Source organism: Lichenostomus cassidix, chromosome 2, assembly GCF_008360975.1.
Source record: "Lichenostomus cassidix isolate B80296 chromosome 2, HeHo_3.0, whole genome shotgun sequence".
Lineage (NCBI taxonomy): Eukaryota > Metazoa > Chordata > Aves > Passeriformes > Meliphagidae > Lichenostomus > Lichenostomus cassidix.
Genome location: NC_139482.1, coordinates 13,826,190 through 13,849,748, shown reverse-complemented (window position 1 = coordinate 13,849,748; position 23,559 = coordinate 13,826,190). Strand labels below are relative to the sequence as shown.

General features: G+C 40.4%; 1 protein-coding gene across 7 annotated transcripts in view; it reads right to left on the bottom strand.

The window, feature by feature from the left end:
* Nucleotides 1-636: 636 nt before the first annotated feature.
* The window catches only part of NRP1 (neuropilin 1), a 113,071-nt gene continuing 90,148 nt past the window's right edge, over nt 637-23,559 (bottom strand). For 3 of the 7 annotated variants that reach the window (XM_085050366.1, XM_085050367.1, XM_085050368.1), the window contains 7 exons: nt 22,166-22,270; nt 19,151-19,210; nt 11,898-12,035; nt 7,870-8,144; nt 7,278-7,371; nt 5,631-5,690; nt 637-4,394 (listed from right to left, as the gene is read on the bottom strand). In XM_085050366.1, the coding sequence (XP_084906492.1) occupies nt 4,105-4,394; nt 5,631-5,690; nt 7,278-7,371; nt 7,870-8,144; nt 11,898-12,035; nt 19,151-19,210; nt 22,166-22,270 (1,022 nt within the window). In that variant the 3' untranslated portion in view covers nt 637-4,104. The remainder of the gene's footprint in view (nt 4,395-5,630; nt 5,691-7,277; nt 7,372-7,869; nt 8,145-11,897; nt 12,036-19,150; nt 19,211-22,165; nt 22,271-23,559) is intronic. The other 4 variants (XM_085050369.1, XM_085050372.1, XM_085050373.1 and 1 more) reach the window with 4 other exon arrangements.

The following is a 23,559-nucleotide window of genomic DNA, read 5'->3' as shown; positions in this document are numbered from 1 at the left end:
CCTGATGGGGAAGCAAGCTGCGTCAAGGTCTCCCTACACATTACCATGTGCTCCACAGGTGAGTTTGGCACCCAAGTGATGCCAAACCAGGCCCAATGGGCTGTCCTGGTTGCATTTGCTCCAATCATCAACTTGTGCTCCACCTTGGGAAATTTGGCCACGGCTGGGTAAGCCCTGATGACTCCACTGAAGTTCTCAGGGACCTTATCAGTGCAAACCTTGCCATGGGAGCAGGGACTGAGTGCAGTAACACAGCAAAAATGGGCATTACTTGGCAGTGCATCTCACCCCCACCCCAGAGCAAGCCAAGGGGGTGTAACACCTGCACAGGGGGTCACCTTGGGCAGCCCATGGCAAGGGGCAGTGGTGGCAGCTTTGTCCTCTTGAATTTCAGCTGTTTGGCTAAAAAGCAGGCTGTGGGAGTGTATTCCAGCAAGGAAAGAGAACAGGTCAAACAGAGGTGAATCTCTCTATCCTAAGCAATGAATGAACCCACCCAGGTGTGTGTTTGTTGGAGTTGCCTAGCAACAAAATAATTGTGATTAAAACATTATGCTTGTTACAAGATGCTAAATTAAACCAGCCATTTAATAATACCAATCCATTTTAGTATAATAAAATACATCAGCTATGGGATATTTTATGAAAATGTTTAATTCAACTGTTTCTTTGGAATGTAGTAGTCATAGTTTGGAAATTTAAGTTACAGTTCAGTTCTATGTGGTTTTTTTTATGCTACTCAGTGTCTGAGAATACAAATGTCATTTAAAGTTAAGGCTTCGCTGTTCATTTTGAAACAACAATTTACAAGTGTCATATTGTCATAGAAAATAAAAATTTCTGTAAAAAAAATTTGCACAAAGTTTTATGATGGTACAAAACATGAAGCAATAATATACCAGTAAAATGAAATCATTTTACTACAGAAGATTTTTATAGTTTTTCAATAAAGAAAAAAATATGTTATTTTACACTTTAAAAATTATGAAACAATCTAAAACAATATAAACTGAACATTTTGTAACACTGCCTTTACAAATTAATAACTTTATAAACATATAATTCTTTTAAATATATTTATCAGTGCAAGATACTTTTCAATGTAAAGTTGCAGTATCATTTTTCCTTTATTGAAGGGCAACTTTAATTCTATTACCTTCAGAGAAATCAAATCTTCAGTGCTAAATCCTCATTATCATAGTAATGTCTGAAGACCACAAAGGAGATAAATTCCTTTTTATGTTCACTATTCTCAGTGTGTTAAAAGACGGAAAAAACCCACCAACTATCAGCTTTTCTGTTCAAATAGATCAAGACCAAGAGCTGGTCTGGGATCTATTGAAATCAGTGGGAGTATTTCAAAAGGTTTTGGGCTTGGGCTCCCCAATGGGATTTTCTCTTCAAGGCAATATGAGCATGTAACTCTTAGACAAGTTAGTGGACTAGAAGATTTTTCAGCGAAGGAGAACAGACCCTTAATTCCTGACTCACACAGTGGTGGTGTGCTGAAAATAGTTTTGAAAAATCCTTTTTTTCTTTGGGTTAATTAACTAGCTGCTGCAATACTATTATGGTCCAATTACAGTGTTAGAAACCAATGAAAATTCTACCTCTGACAAAGTGTGTTTGTCACTCAGGACATCTCATGGACTAACTTTTAGGCAAAACTTTCAGTACTTAGGTGCACTGTCTTGTCTTTTGGAGGAGCCAAGGTTGAGGGGGTGGGGAGGTAACTCTTCCATCAATCTAAGGTCTGATGACCTGAAATGGGTGTTTGGGTTTTCCTGATAATCATTGCCTTTCGGGCCCCTCTGAAGTAGCAGCTGTCCATGTTTTTTAAGTGTTGGGTCTTCCTTTAAAATATTTTCAACTTCAGACTTCATTTTTACCTACTGATTCCCTCCTTTTTCTTCAGTTTCTGGGTTACTGGTGGATTTTCTACAAATTTTTCTGTTTATAGTTCATACTGGTGAAATTATATGCTTCGAAACATTTGGTTGATAAATAGGGGTGGATTCTGTAGCTCCAAGTAATTCAAGGAGGAATTAGCCCTTCTTTAATCCTAATCCTGGACAGGATATTTCATTGCTCTTCTACAAAAGCAATTTTGGAAAAGACTAACTCAGAAAGTCCCATTCCCTTCCCTGACTCTACTCAGGAAATTCAATGAGGAAAAACATGAGTTCAGCACTTGGTAGGATGTTCCTTCCCCCACATTTGCACTGTTTTTATCTGCTGGTTGGTAGATACCCAGGGGAAAGCTGAAGCTGCCCCAGTTATGGCTGTGCTGTGTGAGGTCACTGCAGAAACCCAGGGTTACCTTCACACCTGCAGGAGGGGAGTGACCCCTTTGCTCCCTCACTGCCTCCTATGGACCCCTGTGGGAAACATGCTCTTGTTTCTTTTTACCCTGTTGGACCAGCTGCATGGGCTGGTGGATATTATTTGACCAATAGTATTTGCTCTAAAATATTTAAAAAAATGCCACATCATTGTCAAACACATTTTTCCGACAGCTTAGGGTAGTCAGTTCACTGAATTGGTCACTGTCTGCACTAGTGGTCAAACAGAAACCTCCTGGTCTGAAATGCCAATTGGATGTAACATGATGGTAAGAACATACCCTACATACACTGTGGGATTTCATTCTGCCCTCAGTACCCACGAGTAAGCCCAACTAGCATTGATTAGCATGGAAATACATTGTTACTGAGAGAACAGAACTCTGAGTTCAGGTAGGGGCAGAAGGAGGAAAGTTTCTCAATCTAAAGGCAATCTTTTCAGTAAGGGAAGCATTTTCCCCAGTGTAATTAAGAGGCAAGCTGTTCAGGATAAAGACATGTTTCATGACATCAGGAAAAAAGATACTGTCACTTTATGCTGTTAAGAAGAAACCCAAAGTTCGACTTTGGAGGATAAAGTTAAGAATTTTCCCTTATTTTTTAACACAAACTCTAATAAAATCCTTTGCCATTACCAGCAAGTTAAAGCTGAAGTTTTCTTTCCTTGGCAATGGCAAATGCTTATGCAACCTACTCAGAGAGACAAAGAGAGAGAGAAAGAGAAGAGAAAGGGAGAGAGATTTTACATTTGAAAATACATTCTATATGAAAGAACAATAAAAGGGGATATTGCAGCTTTATACAAAAGGGTCAAGAGACATGAAGTTGAAATACAGAAAGCAGAACAATCGAGCCAGGTTGTCAAATCTGATTAGCCCTTGCCTTGGCTGAGGCTATTTTCTTACACTAAAATATACTTTTCTTTTAGTCAGTGAGCCATCAGAATATGATTAAAGACAAGGGCGTAACTGCAGAGAAGCTGTAGTTAATGTTAACACAATGAGAAGCAGTACAAACAAAAAGGCACTTGAGAGGACATACACTAGCCAGTGCCAAGGACTTTTTTTGTTTAGTTTTTAGGCAGTACACTTGGTTACCAGTTGTGTCTGATGATGGCACATACTCTTTTATGGAGTTCACAAGCACAAAATTTAGTACAACACTGAAAAACATCAATAAAATTTGACTGTATTGCTTCGTAAACAGAGCTGACACGCTATATCAGTACTGATGCAGCAGTACTTTCAAAAACATCCTAACCCTTCTTTGCCTATGCACAACACGAGCAATTATACACAAATACAGGTGCAGAAGTCCACTAAATTGCTGTTACTCCAATATTTTCTGGGCACTGAGCTACAGACAGCATGTCCATCCAAAGGACCCCACTGAATACATTTTGTGACAGCATCTTGGATTTTGCACAGTAAAAGCAAAATTATCCTTTAACGGAAAACAAAAGAGAGGGAGAGAAAGAAAGACAAAATGAACTATAAGTCAATCATACTTGGTCTCAACACCAGCATTCGATTATTTCAAATAAAACCAACAGAAAAAGCAGACTGTACATGATTCAGGTTGTTAACACAGATTGTTGTCCATGTTCATCGGTTACACACTCATTGAAGCTCCTGAGAAAAGCTTGGCTCAGTGTCATCAATGCACTTTTCAGCCTGTACAGTAAAAGATCAACAGTTCCCCAGCACGACTGAGCTATGTCCTTCCATCCCGATTCTCTGACTTCTCCAGCCGCTTTACGCCTTCATGCTTCCGAGTATGAATTCTGTGTGTTCAGTTTATCTTTTTTCAGTTTTACACCATCGACCAGTTCAAAGTTATAATTCTCCAGTGCAGACAAGTTCCTCTCTGACATCCCATTGTGCCAACAGGCACAGTACAGGACAACTCCACAGATGGCTCCTAAAAGCACGCCGAGTGCACTCATGGCTATGATGGTGATAAGGATTGGATCTAGGGTCTTCAGAACATTGCCTGGCTTCCTGGAGATGTTGTCATCATAGTCCTCACCTGCACGATATGGAGGTGTAAACCCTGAAATTCAGTAAAGAATTGCAAAACTTTCAGAACTGATCCTAGTTAGAACTTTGCTTAATGAATTGGAAATTTTGATAAGACCACTGATTTTTGACATAAGCTTTTTACTTAATTTTAAAACCTAGCTTTTTGAAGGTGGTCATAAATAGCTGAAAACTATAATGTGGCCCAAATATCTGTAGATTTTTTTCCAGACTGTTCTCCAATCTTTGAATCTGCTGCCTATTAGAAGAGCTCTGGTTCTGCCTTGGATTAAGTGGGAGCCTTGGGAGTGAATAATGAGGCCTTTTGATTATATTTTGCCATGTTGCAGTATTTAGCTAAAAAATGTTGATCAAATCCTACTCAGCTCAGTGCGAGAGGTTAGAGCCTAAGACATTGGTTGGGAATATCCAGCCATTTGGTCTCTACTTAATGACTTAAGGATTGGATTTTGAAGTGCAAATAGTGGCAGAACTGACACAGTAGAGCACTCTGCCCCCTTGTGTAAAATATTCCCTGGGTATCATCATGTTTTCCCTCAACTTTTTTAGTTTAGGAAAATGATCCAAAAGCAAAAAACACCATAGTTGTTGCTGGAAAAGCCAAAAAGCCTTTTTGGACAAACTGTTTTTCACTGAAATCAATTATAGCAATCCTGTTGACTATAAAAGAAAAAGATTAAGCTCATTGCCTGAAAAATGCAAGTATATTTTATTATTGGAACAATATGACAATTATGATCCATTTAATGATCCATTTACAGCTATCATCATTGGAAATGATATTGCTTTGGTAGACTGGTCATAAAATGGCATTTTCAGCCAGGTCTGTGAAACATTTAACCTGAAGTGTTTTGAGCCTAATTACTGAGGCACGGTGAGGGTCATAAATTCTAAGAGATAATGATAGTGCTCTCTTCAGCAGTGGAAAAGCCTTCTAGACAACAAAATATTAAAGGGCTATAATGTGCTTGCACATATATGAATATAATGTAACAAATTAGGTATACAAAATTTGAAATGTTTGAGACAGGTACAAATAATAAAAAATCCGTAAGTCCATATGACACGGAAGAATAAAACTATTACAACCTTCAAATAAACGTAAGACTTCTGATCCAGATAAATCAAAACTCCTTAATACAATACACAGTTAGAGAACAGATCTATAAATAAATAAATAGAATGCACAAATTCACATTAAAATACGCATTAAAATTCATTCCCTTTTAAAAAATAACACAATTTTTACCTGTTTGATTACTTTCTGGGTCTTCTTCTTCATCTATTTCATTCTCCACATCAGTTGATTCTAATGAAGCAAAAGAATTGACATTGATTATTAGGGTTACAAACACTGATTGACTATCATGCTGGCAATAATGGTATAGCAGATTTTCCTGTGTCAGAGCATCATTATGGCGGCTTGACAGAGCTGTTCATTATAATGGGCTCTGAAAATTAATGGAGAAAGAAAGAAAGATTAAAAAACTCCTCTCCGCCCAGTCTTGGCACAGTTTTAGTTATCAGCAGGGGTTTTCCATGCCTGGGAAAGAGAAATCAGTGTGATGAATTAGCATCTCATTCACTGTATTTACAATTTTGGAGCCCAATTCCATAACACTTCATCAGCATAGGCATAGTTAATCACAAGAATAGTTTCACTAACTATAGCAAGACCACTTGTGTTTGGATTTCAGACTGAGCTTTTGGGTTTAGCTCCCTCAGGCAGAAATCTTTACTCAACATTTGGTTTGAACAACCAAAACATGGAGGTAGGAAAGAAGTTATTTTCCTTTCTCATGCTGGAGCCAATTAAATACAGTCACTGTGGTCCCAGCACCTTTCTTGGCACTAAGGACACTGCAGGAGGACTAAGCAGTGTGTTCTGGCTCCCCTTCCTGCTTTCTGTAACTCTGGTGGCATTTGATGAACACCAGGGGTTGGACCATGTGATAAAAAGAGATTGTACAGTTTTCTCATCCTGCAGTGAAATTACCACGTAGCTGAAGACTGGCATGTTACCCTTAAAAAGATGTTAGCTACAAAAGGTGAGGAGCACCCTCTATTATTGCTCTTAGTTGTATTGCCAACTCACACAGAATAAACTTATCTTCTTAATGCTGCGGGTTCTCATTTCTATTCCCTCATTTATATAAAAGTAATTGCTTCATCCCCACTGTGAAGGACAGTGTTCAGTTGCTTCTGTTTATCTGGGGCTGCTGCTGCCAAATTACGTGCAGTATGCAATGTGCATATGATCAGCAGTGACTGGAATAACTCAAGACTGGCCAGGAATAAAAGGGCTCAAAGAGCATCTCAGGAATAGCCTGGCTCAGACATGGGAAAGGCCATGTCCTAACATTACTTTGTGTCCTGTATGTCTGGGAGCTGACGACTGCAGCAAATGAGCCACAGCAAACTCAGAATGACAGGACAGCAGAGGACAGAGCAGGGGCCCTTTCACCCTATCTGCTTATCCTGTAAGGGTTTGATATGCTCCTTTAAAAAAGAATTTAAGAAGGCTTCGTAGTAAGTGATCTAAAAAGGGCGAATAAATAAAATTGGATTTTGTGCATTAGTTAAAACACGTCCTGCAATAGGAAAAGCATAGAAATTTAAAGAGGGCAGCAATATGAAATACAGGGAGAGATGTGAGAATGTGAATATGCTGTGACCCATGTTAGTATACAATGCCAGTTCTGATCCAAGCTGCTGTCATACCAAGGTGACACTAGTGGCACTTACCATGAATAAAGCTATGGACTGAATCAGGATATTTTCAGTGGAAACATAGCTAATAGTTATCCAACCGTTTCTCACAGATAAAAACAGCTATCAAAACAAAATAAACAATGTTTTGGACGAGAATTCTCTATGTTCTTCCTTTTACACTTACTTCGGCAATCCTCTTGTGCTACGTGATTGTCAATTTTAATGTCATCCACAGCAATTCCTCCAGTTCCTTTTCCAATTTCTCCCTCAATGACCACCTGGAAAAACAAGATAGCGTTCACATTGTTTTCATGTTAGCACACAATTGCAGCAGTCAGGATTTCTTAATTAGTTGTTAACAGACATCTTCACTTGCCATGATGTCACACTCACATATGCTTTGACTGTGTCTTGAAAATCTGCATTGCCTGCCTTTATGAACTTACACAGGCAAACGTAAATTATGCACTGTCATGACTTTATTAAAGACTTTTACATCAGCAAAACTGTGGCAAAGAGGCAGTTTTGTGACTGATGATAAATGATTTATAAAGTATTTACTTGGCCCCTGATAAGAAAGCGCTTGTATCACTGTAATCTGAGATACCATGAAATATTTCACTATTATTAGTCACAGCAAGCGTACCTCATCTGTAGGTGTAATATTGTCTACATAAATCCTTCAGTGACATCTTTTACTGCGGTGTATAAAACACGACCAGCGAGGTGCTGCTGGTCTTGGCCGTGGTAGTTCAGTGAGGAGCAGCCAAACTCACCTGGTAGTGTTTCACAGACTTGTGCAGAAGAACACGTCCTTCCTTCCAGTAGTTTGCCTGGTGCCCACTCAGGGTCCACAGCACCTGGTCGTATTCATCGGGCTTTTGGTAGCGCAGTTTGATCTTCAGGGTGCCAACGTGTGCTCCTGACATGTGGTACCAGAACGTCATGCAGTGGGCAGAGTTCTGAGAGTAAATCACGGGGCTCAGCAGTCGGGCCACTTTGCCTTTCTGGCTTTCATCAGCTTGTGAGTAAATGAAATTGCCATCTCCTACTGTGACAGAAGGACTGCGTTAGGAATAGCCACCAGCTTTAATTTTCTTTGTTAACATAAGAATCCCCGACCACCCCTGATCTTTTGCTTTTTTTCCATGCTCATGGGTCAAGCATCACAAACAAGAGAGTCAGAGGGTGTTGTTTGGGAAGCTCTAGGAAAGCTGATATGCTCTAAGGAGAGGGCCACAAAGCTGACCAGAGGGCTGGAGCACTTCTCCTGAGGACAGGCTGAGAGTTGGGGTTATTCAGCCTGGAGAAAAGAAGGCTCTGGGGAGACCTTATTGCAGCCTTTCAGCCAGCAAAGGTGGCTTACAGCAAAGATGACAAACATTTTAACAGGGCATATAGTGACAGGATAAAGGTCAATGGTTTTAAATTAAAAAAGAGTAGATTCAGACTAGATATAAGGAAGAAATTTGATGGGTGGTGAAACAAAGACACATGTTGTCCAGAGAGGAAGACAACTCAACTCCAGAAACATTCAAGGTCAGGTTTGAAGATGTCCCTGGTTACTGCAGGGAAGTTGGACTAGATGACCCTTAAAGGTCCTGTCCAACCCAAACAGTTCTGTTATTCTACACTTCCTTCTGGCCATCTCCTCTGCTATTCACTGGGATGTTTTGTGCCAAGTGTGAACCCTAACAACATGCTCACCACATGACACATACAAGGCATTTGCTTTTGCTAAGGGAAGGAGGCAAAAGCATGTTTGGTGAGACAGCATGTGCTCCATTAGTCAGTGTGCACATCCTGAAAACAGCCAGCCTAGTTCAGCAGGCTAAACAGAAATCCCTGGGGCCTAATCTATGCTAATTGTGCAAACAGCTATTAAAGAAAAAATCTCTGTTTGAAGTAATCTGTGCTCAAGAGGCAAGATTAGAATGGGAAGAACACTGAAGGGTGAAATGGCTTTGAACAGCCATGGTCTGAGATCAGGAACTGAGATCCAGAAAGTGTTTCCAAATAGAGGCTGAGCATTGTCACAGATGGTGTCAGAGTTATGCCCTTGATTTTTGTAACAATATATTGGGCTCTATATATTTGTGAGCCCCTTCCTGAAAGGGCGAGATTATGGTTGGTACTTTCTCAAGGGCGTCATGGATTTATTCATACTGAAATCTGAATACCTTATACCCTTAACTTGGAGAATTACTTTCTTGATCATGCTGAGAGATAAGCATGTGGGAGTGTGATTAGTTTGGTAACAGAAAATTGGTAAGTAAGATACTGACTATAGAGAAGTGCTTCTGATTTACATCAGCCACAGATCCATCCATTCCAGTCAGCTTTTGGACAGTGTCTTTGCAGAGAGTCATGGTGGAAAAATACAAAGTTCATCCTGGTGTGTGTACAAATAGATTGCATGTGCAATGCACTCACACAAAAGGATGGAGTCAGCATTTATTGACATTGGTACAAAGATATTTTGAGAGCAGGAAGGATAAAAGTAATAACAAGAAATACTATTTCTCAAACATTGCTGAAATAAGTATACATATGGCTGTTTATACCAACACTTAAATGAAAGAAAATAAAAAGAAGCAAAAGAAGATGTTTTCTAGGAGTGGTGTTTTATCAGCACTGGTCTTTGCCTATACATGACATTCTTGAATTACATGTGAAATAATGCATAATTGAGACTTGCTGGATTGCAATTGTGTAGTCCTGCACCAAAGAAAACAGGAGGGTGAGCATTATGATTCTGGTAACCATATGAAGGACAGAGCAGTGAGAGGAGAACCAGGAACAAAGAAGAGTGGGTTAAACCCAGTGGCTGGACCTAATAAATGAGAAAGGAATGAATTTCTTCTATCATGAGACAAGGCTGTTTTCTTTTCTTTGGATCTTTCTGTGAGCAGTTATAGGTATTCTGCCCAATATGCAGGTCAAAGAATTTTATAGGAGAAGATGGTGTTAAATTGTGAAAAAAAAATTTAGGATTTTTTTTTTTCTGTGTTTCCACAGCAGTATCTTATCCAGCTTCTTAAGAAGGAATGCTTATGTCTATATGTTCTTTCCACCTTTGCTTCTGTGCAGAGCAGCACAACATGTGCAAATCTCATCAAAGAATGGTAATAGGGAAATCCAGAGGGAGGAAAAAAGGAAAATAATCACAGCATTAGGATAGCTGTCTGAGTTGGAAGACCTAACACTGGCCAGATTTCATCACAAGATATATAATTTGAAGCGACATCAAGTGTATCCTGCTGTCTTCAAGCAATTGCTGTGCAAGATTACTTCTGTGCATTTTCTTCAGCTTTATACTTCTGGCTGAGAGAAAGATATCCCTGGAGTTGCTCACTGTGGTTCTCCCAATACACAGGGTGGCCTTGCTGTGCACTGAGGTTTGTTTGGGACATCAGTGCCATTCAGACTGCTCGTGGTCTGGGTTCACATCCACTCCACTCACTCCGTGCCTGCTGGCAGGCAAATGGCAAACCTGGCAGGTGAAGGTGCTCTTAAAGTTCAAGGAAAATTTAGGAAAATACTGAAATGTAGTGCAGTGAGAGAAAAAGGGGCTGCCTGCAAGATTTACTAAGGCTACAGCTCATGGAAAAAATAAGTTTGCTGTACTAGCAGGGCCCAGTGGAAACAACAAAATCTCATTTGAAGAATATAATTTCTTCATCTCCTGACTGAAGACAGGTTCAGTCTTTCTATAATCCTTGATGGCAAAGTGCAGATAGCTCTCATTTTCAGAATATTATTGCAGTGCCAGGTCAGGAACTCTGTCTTCATTGTCTTAATTAGAGCTTTACTTATGCATGCCTTTTAGATTTTGTCAGTCTCTGGCTAACACAGCTTTTAACCTCCTTTCAATGTCAGATCCTACTGAGCCATTTCACTTTACTCTACATCAATTTTTCCACCATTACAGCCTTCACTTCAGCTAACTGCATTTAGTTAATTTGATGCCATTTATTTGTACAATGCCATTTATAGTCAAAGTATTACAAGTTTTTTTTCCCCTGAAACTACTGTACTTGTCTTAAGATTCAATTGAAAGTGTCTCAGAATTTAAAAAGTCCAATTTTGTCTAATTTCCTTGTCATTCTCATTAAGCAAAGGGTAGCAGAAGTGGGAAGGGGGATTCATCTCAACCCATTTGATTAATCTGCACGCATGCAACACTAAAGTGAGAGGCTGTGCAGGTCACACAGTGCCCTCCCTTCTCCACTAGCCTGCAGCAAATTTATTGTCTAATTATGCCAAGCTATGAGGTGCTACAAAACAAACCAATCAATTCCCTGGGCTGATATTTTTTGAAAAACTGTGTGAACAGAGAACAGCTATAATCTCCAACTCCTGCTGGAAAGGAGAAGGGTGTGGTAATACACCCATCTGGGAAATTTCACTTACATACAGTACTTTTCTTTGGTGGGGAGTCCCTGTAACTACAAACAGGAAAAATGCAAAGTTTGTTCTTGACTGTATTAGCTGGTCACTTATATTTGAAAAATATTTGGTCATTCAGATATTTTTCTACCCCAGGTGATGATTATCCAAAGGCAAGTCAGGGGAAGGGAATATCTTCAGTTCCTGACAAGAAACAATCTTTCTTCTCCAGCAGAATGGACAATTACAGTCAGTTGTGATTACCTATAATGGGTGAGGTTTACTGGAGACCCATCTTTGTGACTTTATGTATTTTAGGTTTAATTAATTGTCCTGTGATTTTGAAAGCTGTTGGTATTAAAAACAGAACAATCTCATCCCATGTAAAATGGCCACATCATGAACTCATGATTACCTGTGTGGTCTTGAATTGGCCCAGTTTTGCTGGTCAGGATGGCCCACCTTAAATCCACCTGGTTGTCATGCTCCCAGTGGCACAAAGTCTTTTGGGATCCCCAGCCAAAGGCACAGTTGAAATTGTATAGTGGCAGCTCTGCAAGGAAAGAGAGAAAAGGGGGGGATGAAATGTGATTATCAGTTTCATAATTTAGATTTTGTACTTCAAAATAAATGCATACATTTAACCATTAAGAGAACCATTCTCTCCTGAAATTCTGAGAAGCCATAGGAAGAGAAGCCCTCCTGGGAAACAGATGAAAAATTGTTATTTTTTGTAAATGATGTGGTTGTTTCTTGTCTCTTTATGACCCATATTTGGGATTTTTTTTTTCTGTGGTTAGATTGATTCTTCTGATTTTCCTGCATTATCTGATAACCATGTTGTAACATATAAGACTCAGAAAGAAATCTCTGACTGACTTATTAGATTTTCTGGTTGTCAGTATCTCTTTGCACCGTAATGCTGCCACATTTTGCAACTCACAATGAGATTTGGACAAAAATAAGAACAACCAGAAATGTTAATGGAATGTCCTTGGCAGGAAAGGATTCCTGGTGAAGTCTATAGTTTTTGGCTTCAATAAGGAACTTTTCTCAGCATCTTCCAGACAGTTAAGTAGGCCCACAAGATGGCAGCATTGAAATGGACAAATTGAGAGGGAAAAGGGACAAATGTGGCTGATTGCCAAATGAACTCAAAATAAGCTTCAAAACAAGCTCTGCATAAAATAAGGGAAGTCTGGTATTATGGTCAGGATGAGATCATATCTTGTTTTCAGCTTCTTTTCAATTCTGCCCAAAGGTTTAATACATAGTAGCTTATTTTCTTCAATAGAACTTGGAATTTCAATGGAAAGATTACACAAAGATAGCACATAAATCCTTTGCATTTCTTATTTTCAGAAGCAGTTTGAAATCTTTTGAGCATTTGGTTCCTACCCCATTGGTATGAAGTTTTATCTCACCTTGAGCAATGACAACTCCCAGTAGAGCAATACCCTCCCAACAGCAATGTGACCAAATCTTGGAGTCTTTTCTCAGGCATGACTCACGCCTTATTAAAGGAATAACTTAGGTTTACTTTAATGAGATGCTTTGTGCAAGTATGAACTAAGAACAAAGGACTCTATACTCCCATCAATATCAGCTCTGGGGGAAGAATTGTGTTTCTTGCCCATTATTAATAAAAAAGCCAAGAAAGATAATGCAACCTTTAGAATGTGCTTGTTTATTGTGGGAAAATAACAAGAAATATGGGAAGTGTGTTGAGACCTGCAGTTGCCAGACCTTTGAGGTGGAGCTCTTCCAGTCTGAAGAGGCAAAGACCTCCTCCATGTACTGAGCTGCCAGGGAAGACTGGTAAAGCTTTTGAACTCACAACCTGGATTTTAACAGAAGGTAAGCTAGAATAATAATTTTAACAACACAAAACCTCAGGTGAGTAGGTTGAGACAGAATGGATATAAAAAGGGTTCATCTATCATTCCCTCCTTGCCTGCTGCGTCCTTGTTTGGCAGGCCCTTGCTCCCAGACACAGTTTTTCCTCAACTCACTGGATCCCTGCATTGAGGCCACAGTTCCCTCTCCCCTCTGGCCCCTAGAAAATTTCATTCTGTCAGCAGAGAGGTCTGAGCTCGTGACAGCTCTTCTCCACTGCCTGTCAGTGCCTTGGCTGTGCTGTGGTGTCTTTGCACTGAGCCCTCATTCTTCACTCCTTTCTTTCATCCTCCCCATCCCAACTGCCTCCCCCCTCTCTCCTGCTGGCCTCCAGAGGGGTCTACTCCACATTGTCACGAATGCAGCATCCTAGTTGGGAACAAATGGATTCAACAGATAATGTCTGCCACAGGAATTCAATGTGGAGGAAATATGTTTCCTGGAGCACCCTTCCCCTTTCTAGGAAAAAAGCAGAATGTGGAGAACAATCTCTCTTTGGGCTCAAAATGTTGAAGAAGCAGAACTCATATGCACACATGAGTGCAGAAAGGCAATCCATTATGTCTCTTTCTTCAGTATATGGGGTATTTTTTTCTAGACAATGGGGCCATGATCAAAGGCATCTTGCCCAAAAGGGGACATCTGAAAATCAAAGGGGTTTTTTAAAGAAACAAAGTGACATTGCAATGAATTAAAGAGTTTTAAGATTGTGAAAAATGGTCTTTCATTGTCAAGGAGGCCTAGGGAGAGCTATATTGCATGGCTTTGACATCAGAGCCATGAGACAGAACTTTAGAAAAGGTTTTAGAAAACGTAGAACAAAATTAATCTTATTAATCCCAAAGGATTATATCATGCAAAGTAGTGATAGCCTGCGTGGTATTCAAACCACAAGAAAGGCGAACAGTGGTAGATAGATCACATCCATCTGAAGATACCACACAGCATAAATGAGCACATAGCACAAAGACATTGAAAGGACTGGTATTGTTCAACCCTGAATAAAAATAAATAGCAGAATACATAGGAAAAGTATGTAAATGAGTGATGAATCCAGAGATTTAGAATGGAACAATATTCTGTTTTCTCCATTTCATAGCCTAAGTACTTTGAGATATCCAGTGAAGTTCAGTGTGAATCAAAGGAAAAAAATTCTCATATGATATGAGTGGTACTTGCTCCCTCGAATGCTGCTAAGATTGAACACAATTCAAAGAGAACTGGACACTGACATGGATAAGGAAAATATCCAGAATTTAATTGTGAATTCTAAACTGCAGGAAGTGACAAAAGCCTTTTACTTTGTGCTCTGAAGACAGTTTTGAGCACTAGGATCATAAGGAGAGTTTCAAAACAGAGCTAAATTTCACAGCTTCATCTAATAAATACTTTCTTACACTTTCATTTGAAATATATAGTCCAGGAAATTGGCAAAGAGCCTAAGTCTGATATGCTTTGGCCATGCCTGTGTTCCTTGGCTTCAGTCTCAGAGACAGCATGGTGTAGCATAAAAATGAACTTGTTTTCCATGCAGAACTAGAATACAGTGAAACTGGGGAGAATTTGACCAGTAACCTGCACGCAAATAGCTGTTTCTTGCTAGGTTCCTATTGTTTTCTCAAAAGTTATTGTGTTACTATATTCCTTAGACAATCATAGCAATGGGATTGAAGGTCAAAGGCAAGGCATTTCAGAGTGCTCTTGTTTTATGAGCTTCTTAAACATGCCATCTCTTATTGCCTATTCTTATGTCTCTTCCAACACTTCTCCCAGGGACTCATAAAAAAGGAAAAATAGACCTGCTAGCTAATTAATAATGGACACTTGTAGCATCAGGAGAGGTTCGTTACGGTTCAGCATGGACAATGGATCTGCCCCAGAAAAGACAGACTAGTTCAACCCTTCTATTAAAGGTCCCAGGGGGCTGATACAGTAGCTCACAGCAAGCTACAGGCAATCTGTCCTCTCCTTTGTCCTTGAACTATAGCTTGGCAGCTCTGGTGGAAGGAAGGAAACTAGGGACGAGTAGCAATTGTTGGGCTCCCTCTGCAGCACTGGCCCATTCCCATGCTAGGACTGCCAATAGGTGATTGATCTCTGGGTTTGTGTGTATTGAGAGGACAAAGAAAACCAGCTATTATGTAATCAAATAGCAGCAGCTCAGATGAGAATCTGAGAGGGAGGTGTGACGAAATCCCATATGCCTTTTTCAAAATGTAGGGTACGTGATACTGAATTAAAACAGATTTATCCTCTCAAAGAATAACCAACAGCTGTACTTTTTGACCACATCTTGCTCACAGCTGGGACCATTACTGCACATGAGCAAGAAAGTAATTTGAAAATCTAGTTGAGTGAGTTTCTTGCAAGTCCATTAATCTTTTGTGGCCCACAGACTTTGACATATTTGTATAACTCCTCCAACAAGAGGCAAGAAGAAGCATGATGGCATTAAAGATGCTATGAAAGCGCCCTCTAAGATGCTCCTGCCAAAGGGTAAATCAACATTAAAATAGGAAATTACAAACATAATTTGGACCACTTCAAAGCAGTATATTTGGTCTGATTCGTATTTGCATTTCACCTTTTTATACTACTTATGCTGGCAGCACAGAATTACCCTAAATGATAGTAAATTATAATTTAACTGTCTTAATATCCCTTTACTGATACAAAGTTGCTCCAGCATAAATGAGAATCAGACCTATTCTACCTTTAAAATATTTCTTAGCATAGATTTTAACTTCAGGATTTCTTAGTTATATTTTTCTGAGCTAGCTATTACATGCATGAAAAACAAGGTACTTTACTTCTCAGATGAGTGTGCTTTACAAAGGACTCGGATTACACACTGAGAGAATGTAATGTAAATGAACAGCTTGCTCTGTATGTAAATAGCTAAAAGACAAGCATTTCAAATAGTCCTTTAGAACTGAAAAATATGTGTTCAAAAAGACTAGATGTTAGAAAGTCTTAGGGCTGAGAACTGAGAGGCATTTACCTTGATAGATGGATTTTTAAAAGGCATCTTTTCAAATTTGAGGAGGAAAGTAGATCCTCTCTTAAAAAAAAATCAAACCTTTAAACATTTTTAGAAGTTTGAAATAATGATTCTTTTTTATTTTCATTCAATTCAGTCCCCTTGAAATGAACTGTAAAAGACTCCTTCATGGAACAGCTTGTTTATACACAGAGGCTTTCTAGCTATTTGCTCTTAACTGTTTCCATAGTGTATGAAAGCTGGTTGGAATAGGATAATCTCAGGCTTTGACACACACAAGCATGTTAGTCTGGGATAACAAGATTAGGGATATTTGCAGGCTGGAATGCAGGCAGTAGGACAGCAGTACATGGCGCTGGCACCTATTGCAAAGTACCTGTGCCATGGCAGGGGCTGCTGCTGAGAGGGCTGGTCAGTCTCTGTCCCCAGTCACGGTGGACAAGCTGCTGTGGCCACCACTGGCACCAGTGGCTCATGCAGGGTTACCCTGGTAGCCTACAAACTGCAACTGAACTGGAACAGCTCCTTGGCATGGAGATCATTTACCTCACAGTGCCTTAGCATCTTAAGGTAAACCAGGCCTTAGAGGGTATTAAGGCCAAAGCTGAAAGCTCAGTCCTTGATGTGTTAAATTCATACCTTGTTCAGCTTGAGAAGAACTGAAAGAGTGCACTTCTCCTCAGGCAGCTGAGGGCCAGGGGCCCCTGAGCAGCCCTGGAACTTGAAGGGCAGTTTAAACAATGTTATTTGTAGCTGACAGAACAGGCTCAGTCTCGGCTGCATGGCCCCTGCTCCGTGGGCTTCACTGTGACAGCCGAGTCCAGCCATGCCCCTTCAGCAGAAAGAGGTGTTCATACCACCTCCATGCCACGAGGGGTTTCCCCATGGTGAGCGAAATGTCTGTCTGCCCTTTTTTGGGAGTCTTTGGCTGGTTTTCACTGAGGGATTATGAGGCAGCTGGAAACCTTTACGTCTTAAACTGGAGATTCTGGAAACCTTATTCTTATTTATTAGCGTCTGGCTGATCTCTATCTGCAATCTTTGTAATGTGCTGCCATGTGGGAGCCTGGAGTTGGGGATGTGAACTCGTCCCTTATTCCCCGGAAGGAAACGGTTCTTACCAGCACAATGCAGGGAAGTAACATTGGCATGCTCTGAACAGAGCCTCAGAAACTCTTTTAATAGAGAAAAAATTTGGCACATCACAGAGTAAGCAAAGGTGGTGCAGGAGGGAAGTAAGGAGAGAAAATGAGGATATCTTAATCTCTGGCAGTAACAGTCAATCTGTTACTGGAGAGTCCCGCCCAAGCCAAGGGGATTAAACACGACCTGCAAAGCAGCTGGCACTGCTAGGAGGGAGTGAAACTGCACTGCACAGAGGCACTACCTGAATTTGCAATTTGTTTAAATGCAAGAAGGTAGTTTGAAAAAGCTGTAAAAAAAATTCCTTAATTTCATCAAAATAGAAACCTAACAGATAATTTCAGACGTAAAAATTAAAATGCTTTGCTCTAAATCCACTGCACAGAATCTTTTCTTCCTCTGCATCCCTCCACACCTTTCCAGAGCTGTGGGATCAGTCCAGCCCTGCAACAGTGCTGACTGTGGAGGGGAGGGTGGGGAGGTGTCCCGGGAGTGGGGACTGGCTTGCTGTTGTGTTTCTCATTGCACTGGTGCTCCACAGTCCCCCTCTGCTCATAAAGCAGGGCAGAGGTAAAAATAGTGTGTGCTGACTTAGCCAACTGGGTGACCCTGGAGACAAATTTTGAGGAGAGGAAAAGCATTGGCCTCTGCAATATCTGAATGCGGAGGCCGAGAGTGGGAACAACATCTGAGCTAAGTCAGCTCTATCTCTTAATCAGATCAACACCATCAGTGTCCTTTAGGAAATTTTTTGCATTATTAGTCCCTTTCTTTCACTTGAAGCAAGAATGGATGGTGTCACATGGTTGAGGAAACAATGATAAACACTTACCCACCCTGTTAATAAATCACTTGCAAGACTGTGCCTGACTGTGCTTTAATGGAGGAAATGGGAGTAACTGAAAACTGACCTCTTTACCGCTCCACAATTAATGATGCAAAGGATTTTTAACCAGTGCTTACAGTTTTTGGAGTTCAGGTTTTCAGCCCAAATCCATCCTCTCCCCCACTTCCAGTAAATTGTACAGGATATTAAAAAAAATGGTATGAAAGCTGAGGAAGCAGCAAACTGAGGAATTTAAAAGCTGCTAGCTATTGTATTAAGTAACAAGGACCTGCTGCCAGTGACAACTTGGTTTTCCCTTTTCAAGTTCATGGTAGCAGTTTATGTAACCCCATTTCAAGAAAACTTGCTAGCAAACAATATTGTAAAACTGCCAGCTCCCTGGTGGAGAAAACTGGCAAACTTTACTTGTCTTAGTTTTGTAAAACCACGGATATAAATAGTGAGTGGGCCTGTGTGGCTGTTTTTGTTTTCCCAGAGTTTGCAAACACACTTTGTGTCACTGACATGCCACATTTATAAAGTGTACTCTGTGATTAAGTTAGTTTAATTTTGTCAGCACTTGGCATTTGCTGATGCAGAAGGAAATCTTGTTCTCTGCTGCATCTACATGTGGATGAAAGGAATAAAATATTTACTGTACAGAGCTAAGAGACCAGATGCTTCTTTACTTCAGAGACTTCAAGGAATGGTAAGTCAGGAAGTGCTGCAATTCATTATTTTGTCTCTGGCACGAAATTTGGGTATGGAATTTATTATGCTTTTAATAAGATTTTTTTTTTACCTGGTTGTAATGTATTGTCAATTACTGTTGGCTTTTCTGTATTCAGCACTGTAGTCCCACCTGGAAAAGAAATTATGTGTATCATGATACATGTGACACAACAAAGGACACAGCAGTCATTAGGAATATCCTATATATAAACCTGAAATATGACTGTCTTTATTAGACATGTAGGTAACGGAGTATGTGAGCTTAAGCATGAAAATATAACATTAAAAGTCTGGTTTCCTTTATTAAAAAAGAACACAAGAACTCTTCATCAAATAAAGCTGTGTATCTTTGGAATCCTTGCAAACACCAACTAAATAATCCTCACCATGTCCCTGTGTCTGTCCTTGGTTTATAGACACTGATTTGCTCCAAATCACATGGGAAGTCAGCAACTGGTCTTTATGGCACCTCCTAAGAGTCACTATTTTGTTCATTTACCCATGACCTGTTGTTTCTTGTATCAGGGATGGGAGGTAATACTGGGGCCTCCCTGTAGGTTGTTTCACAGCTGCTTTGTGAGACCAGCTCACAGGAGAGGTGCATGGGAATTGCCTGACTTTAGGATCCAGTCTAAGGCAGGTTTCACTTCTGTCTCAAAGTGAAGGAAGAATCAAGGACTTCCCCTTTGTCCTTTTCTTCAAGCAGATAAACAAGAGGTGAGTGGGGTCATGGCCCTCTCCTAGGCTTACTAATTGGTGTTTTTAAAATACTTGACTTTTTAAAGCAAGCATCATATTCATAAGGAAACAAAAAGGAAATTAGTACAATTATAAATGCACGGTGGGGTGCTGATTACCAGTCAATGGCTCCTCTTTTCTTTTCTCCAGCAAGCAAGTGCTTAAAGCATTATAGAAAGGATGACTATGATGACTTCCAATGAGATGAATGCCCAAGCTGTATCAGCTTTATGTTTGTGAGAATGATCTTATGGGAAATGCTATAAACCACGCAAATAGAGCAGCTCTGTATGGGGTCCAAATAGAGCAGGAAGGAATTTGGCCTACAGCACAATTACAGTTAATTGCAAGGGAGGCTCATTGTGGTTCTCACATATGTGCAAGTGCTGTCAGGGAAGCGACTCTCCAGTCGCGCCCACGAGAGCGCGAGCACCACACTCGCACTGGGAACGGATAAAAGAGGGAAAGGCACTCATGAAATCCCCTCTGCACTGCCTTGCTATCCTTAACAGGCCTCAAGACTTACACACTTGCCTTCTGTGCATTTTGGAGGAAGAAAAGAATGCTTACAATTAATTTATTGGTAAAATCAGCTCTGTGCATTTTATTGTTCTAAGTAACATCATATGCAGCATTTCTCCAATGTCCAGAGCAACTGGGTATGCACTGCCTAGGGTTTCTAGGTGTTGTAATCATAAATTATTCTTACGTGTCTGCACTTTTGTAGGAGGGCAATGTAGTAACTTTCAGTATTAATACTGAAAAATGTTCAGTTCCCTAGAAGAGATGGTGCTCAGGAAGGCTGGTGACTGTTCCCTTGTCTTAGAGATTATAAATTGCCCCCTGAGCACCATCTGCAGAAACTGCCAGAAGGTTTTTCTTCTGCTCAATAAACTTTCCCTGAGGGACATGTGGGATGAAATCCTGGGCTCCTTGAAGTGCAGAGACTATGAACTTGGAAGGTGCTTGCATAGATCAGTCTGTGTCCCCTGGCAGAGCCTCCATCTATGTGAAATATGTCTCTACCTATTGGGTTTCACAAGACAATGTAGGGCTTTGCAGGAAGCCCTAGTGTTTCCTGACCTGCTTCTTTCTTTTCTGAATAATAAATAAATTACAATGTTTAGTAACATCGAAAGCTTTCTGAGCCACCTTAACACAATACAGATGATTTTATCAGACTCCCTGCATGGCTGTTTTCAAAAAGAATAAGATTTATCTGGGACACTGATTTGAAAAGCAGTGATACTGACCATGCACTGTCTTTTCCACTCAAGAATTGTTTTTACAATTTATGATTTGCAACATGCAATTGCAGGAGACATTGACAAAGCTTAGAAAGGGTTTGATGCTGAAACTTTCACTTCCATTTGTATCTGCTGCCTGATGTTCTACTTGGCTCATTCCAAAAAGCCAATCTCTTACCTAAGCTTTCCCAACGTCCTCTTGGACAGCTATTGCCAGATTTTAATGCTATTTTATGTCATGGATATAAGAAGCAATAAACATTTATTAGATAAGCACATGAGGGAGCAGTGATGAAATAACTTGTGTCGCTGCATCTAAAAATAGGCTCAATTACCGTAGATGTATAGATTTCATCAAACAGACACAGAGGTTTGTAGAACAAGTGACCTCCAAGAAGAGATCAAAAACATAGAGGTGCAGTGTCAGCTGTCTTAGAAGGACTAGTGATTGTGTGCAAAAGTGTGAGGATATGAAATCTAGCAAGCTTCCTGTGTTCCAGATGCAGTCTATATTCCATCTCCCCCTCCTATTTTTCTGCTGGTGATGGCAGCTTGGAGAACATCAGCCCCTCCGTGGCTGTAATGCAGTGCTGGCGGGAAGGCTCATGGAAATATTTCTGGCAGTGTGAGTATGTGTCAGTATGCTTTGATGAAACAAATCTGTTTTGTTTCTGTCTGGGAAAGGTTTGGGGATGAGATTTGAGTCCCATACTAAGTTTTATGTGGGAAGCCTGTATGTAAACCTAAACAATATTTTAAGTTCTTCAATCTCAGACAATAAATCTCAAGAGAGCTGTCCAGCTTTTTTCTTAGCAAGAGAAAGTTTGATTAGGAGATTTGATTAGACACAATTGCTGTTCAAAAAATTGCCCTCTCTTACATCTAGTCACTATTATTTGCTTCAAAAATTACATAGCTGAGAAAACAATCAAAAGTATTGTCATATGTAAAAGGCAGATGCCCATGTTTTGACAGCACTAACAATACAAACTGCATACTAATGCCCATTAATACTGAGTGGTTAAATCAGTGCAAACATTAAGCTGGTGATGGATATGAGCTACAATGAAGCTGCAATGGAATGAGGATGGTTTCTGCACCTGTCAGTTGGTAGTCATCACCTGTGCCACTGTGACAGTTTGCCTGGTCGTCATCACATTCATCCACGGGCTTGCCTTCGGAAACGGTAGGGACAGCGGTTGGAGCTGAAACAAAATCCAGTTGTTCTGTTAAAACATGTGCTGGAGAAACAGCATGCAATTGCAAGTAACATCCTCATGAGCACCACATGTTGTGTCTGAGGATTAAAGCAATTCTGCTTTGAAGGTGGCTTAGTACTTCTTTGGAAAGGGGAGTATCTGTTCTGCTTCCTGCACTGAGGTATATCTGAGCTCAAGGGCTGAGCAGAGCTGGGCAGCAAAACCCCAGACTTTCTGTTCACTGGCTGATGAGTGTTTGTTGCTCCTAACAAGGAAGAGTGAAAGCCTGGCAAGGCAGAATGAGAGCCTTGGAGGGTTGTGTGTGGGGTAGAAACCCCATAATTCTATTTCTGTCCAAAGTCCCTGTGAGTGCAGAGGAGAAGGAGGGGTGCCTGCTCAAGGTGGTAATTCTCTAGCACCCAACATGCTGCTGAAGAAATCTCTCTGCAGAGCACATGCAGGAGAGGAAATGTCTGAGCACAGTCCTGGTAACAGCAGCAGGAAGGCAGTGTGATGTAGAATCACTTTGTGCTCAATGAGGACACATGGAAGGTGTTTCTTTTGTTTTTTGTTGAAGTTATAAATAAATAAGACATCAGTGATGTCAGTCATCCCTCCCGGCCACCTGCCTGCTTCTCACTGCTTATGACTTTCCGGTAGCTGCTGCCTAACCAGTAGAAGTCTGAACTTTGTTATTACAGTGAAAAGCTTCAGATTTGTGTAAGATGCCAGAAAACACATCTATAGCCCAGTATCTGCAAAGCATGCCACATCTGGAAAACCAGAATACAGAGACTTGCTGCTATGTTTAAGTTTATGTTTTATGCTGCACGTATAGTTCCCCGGCTTAAGATAAGCACTCTTGGAATGTGATCCAGGCTTTTGTCTGTTCTCACCCACTGTTATTTTCATTAGCAATCTTTTTCACTCATTATAGGCCATGCAATAATGTATGTCTTTTGCAGATTCTTCTTTTTCCTTCTACTGCCCCCAGCATCTGCTGGCCACAAAAGATCACACACACTGACTTTTTGGCCTGAAAATGTCAGGAGAGGTGGTAGTTTTTGAAGTAGCTATATTATTGGATAAAACATGCCTCCTTAGGACCCTGACCTATGCTTTACAGGTTCAATCTATCCCTAGTTAAAGAAACAGTTCTGTACCTACTATGAATTATGCAGAACATTTGTTACCCACATTGCTATAAAAATCCCTCTGGGGGATCCCTCTAGCTTTCTACATCCAGTTAAGTTTCTTATCTTGATTTTTGTGTCCCTGTATAGCCTCAAGCTTGC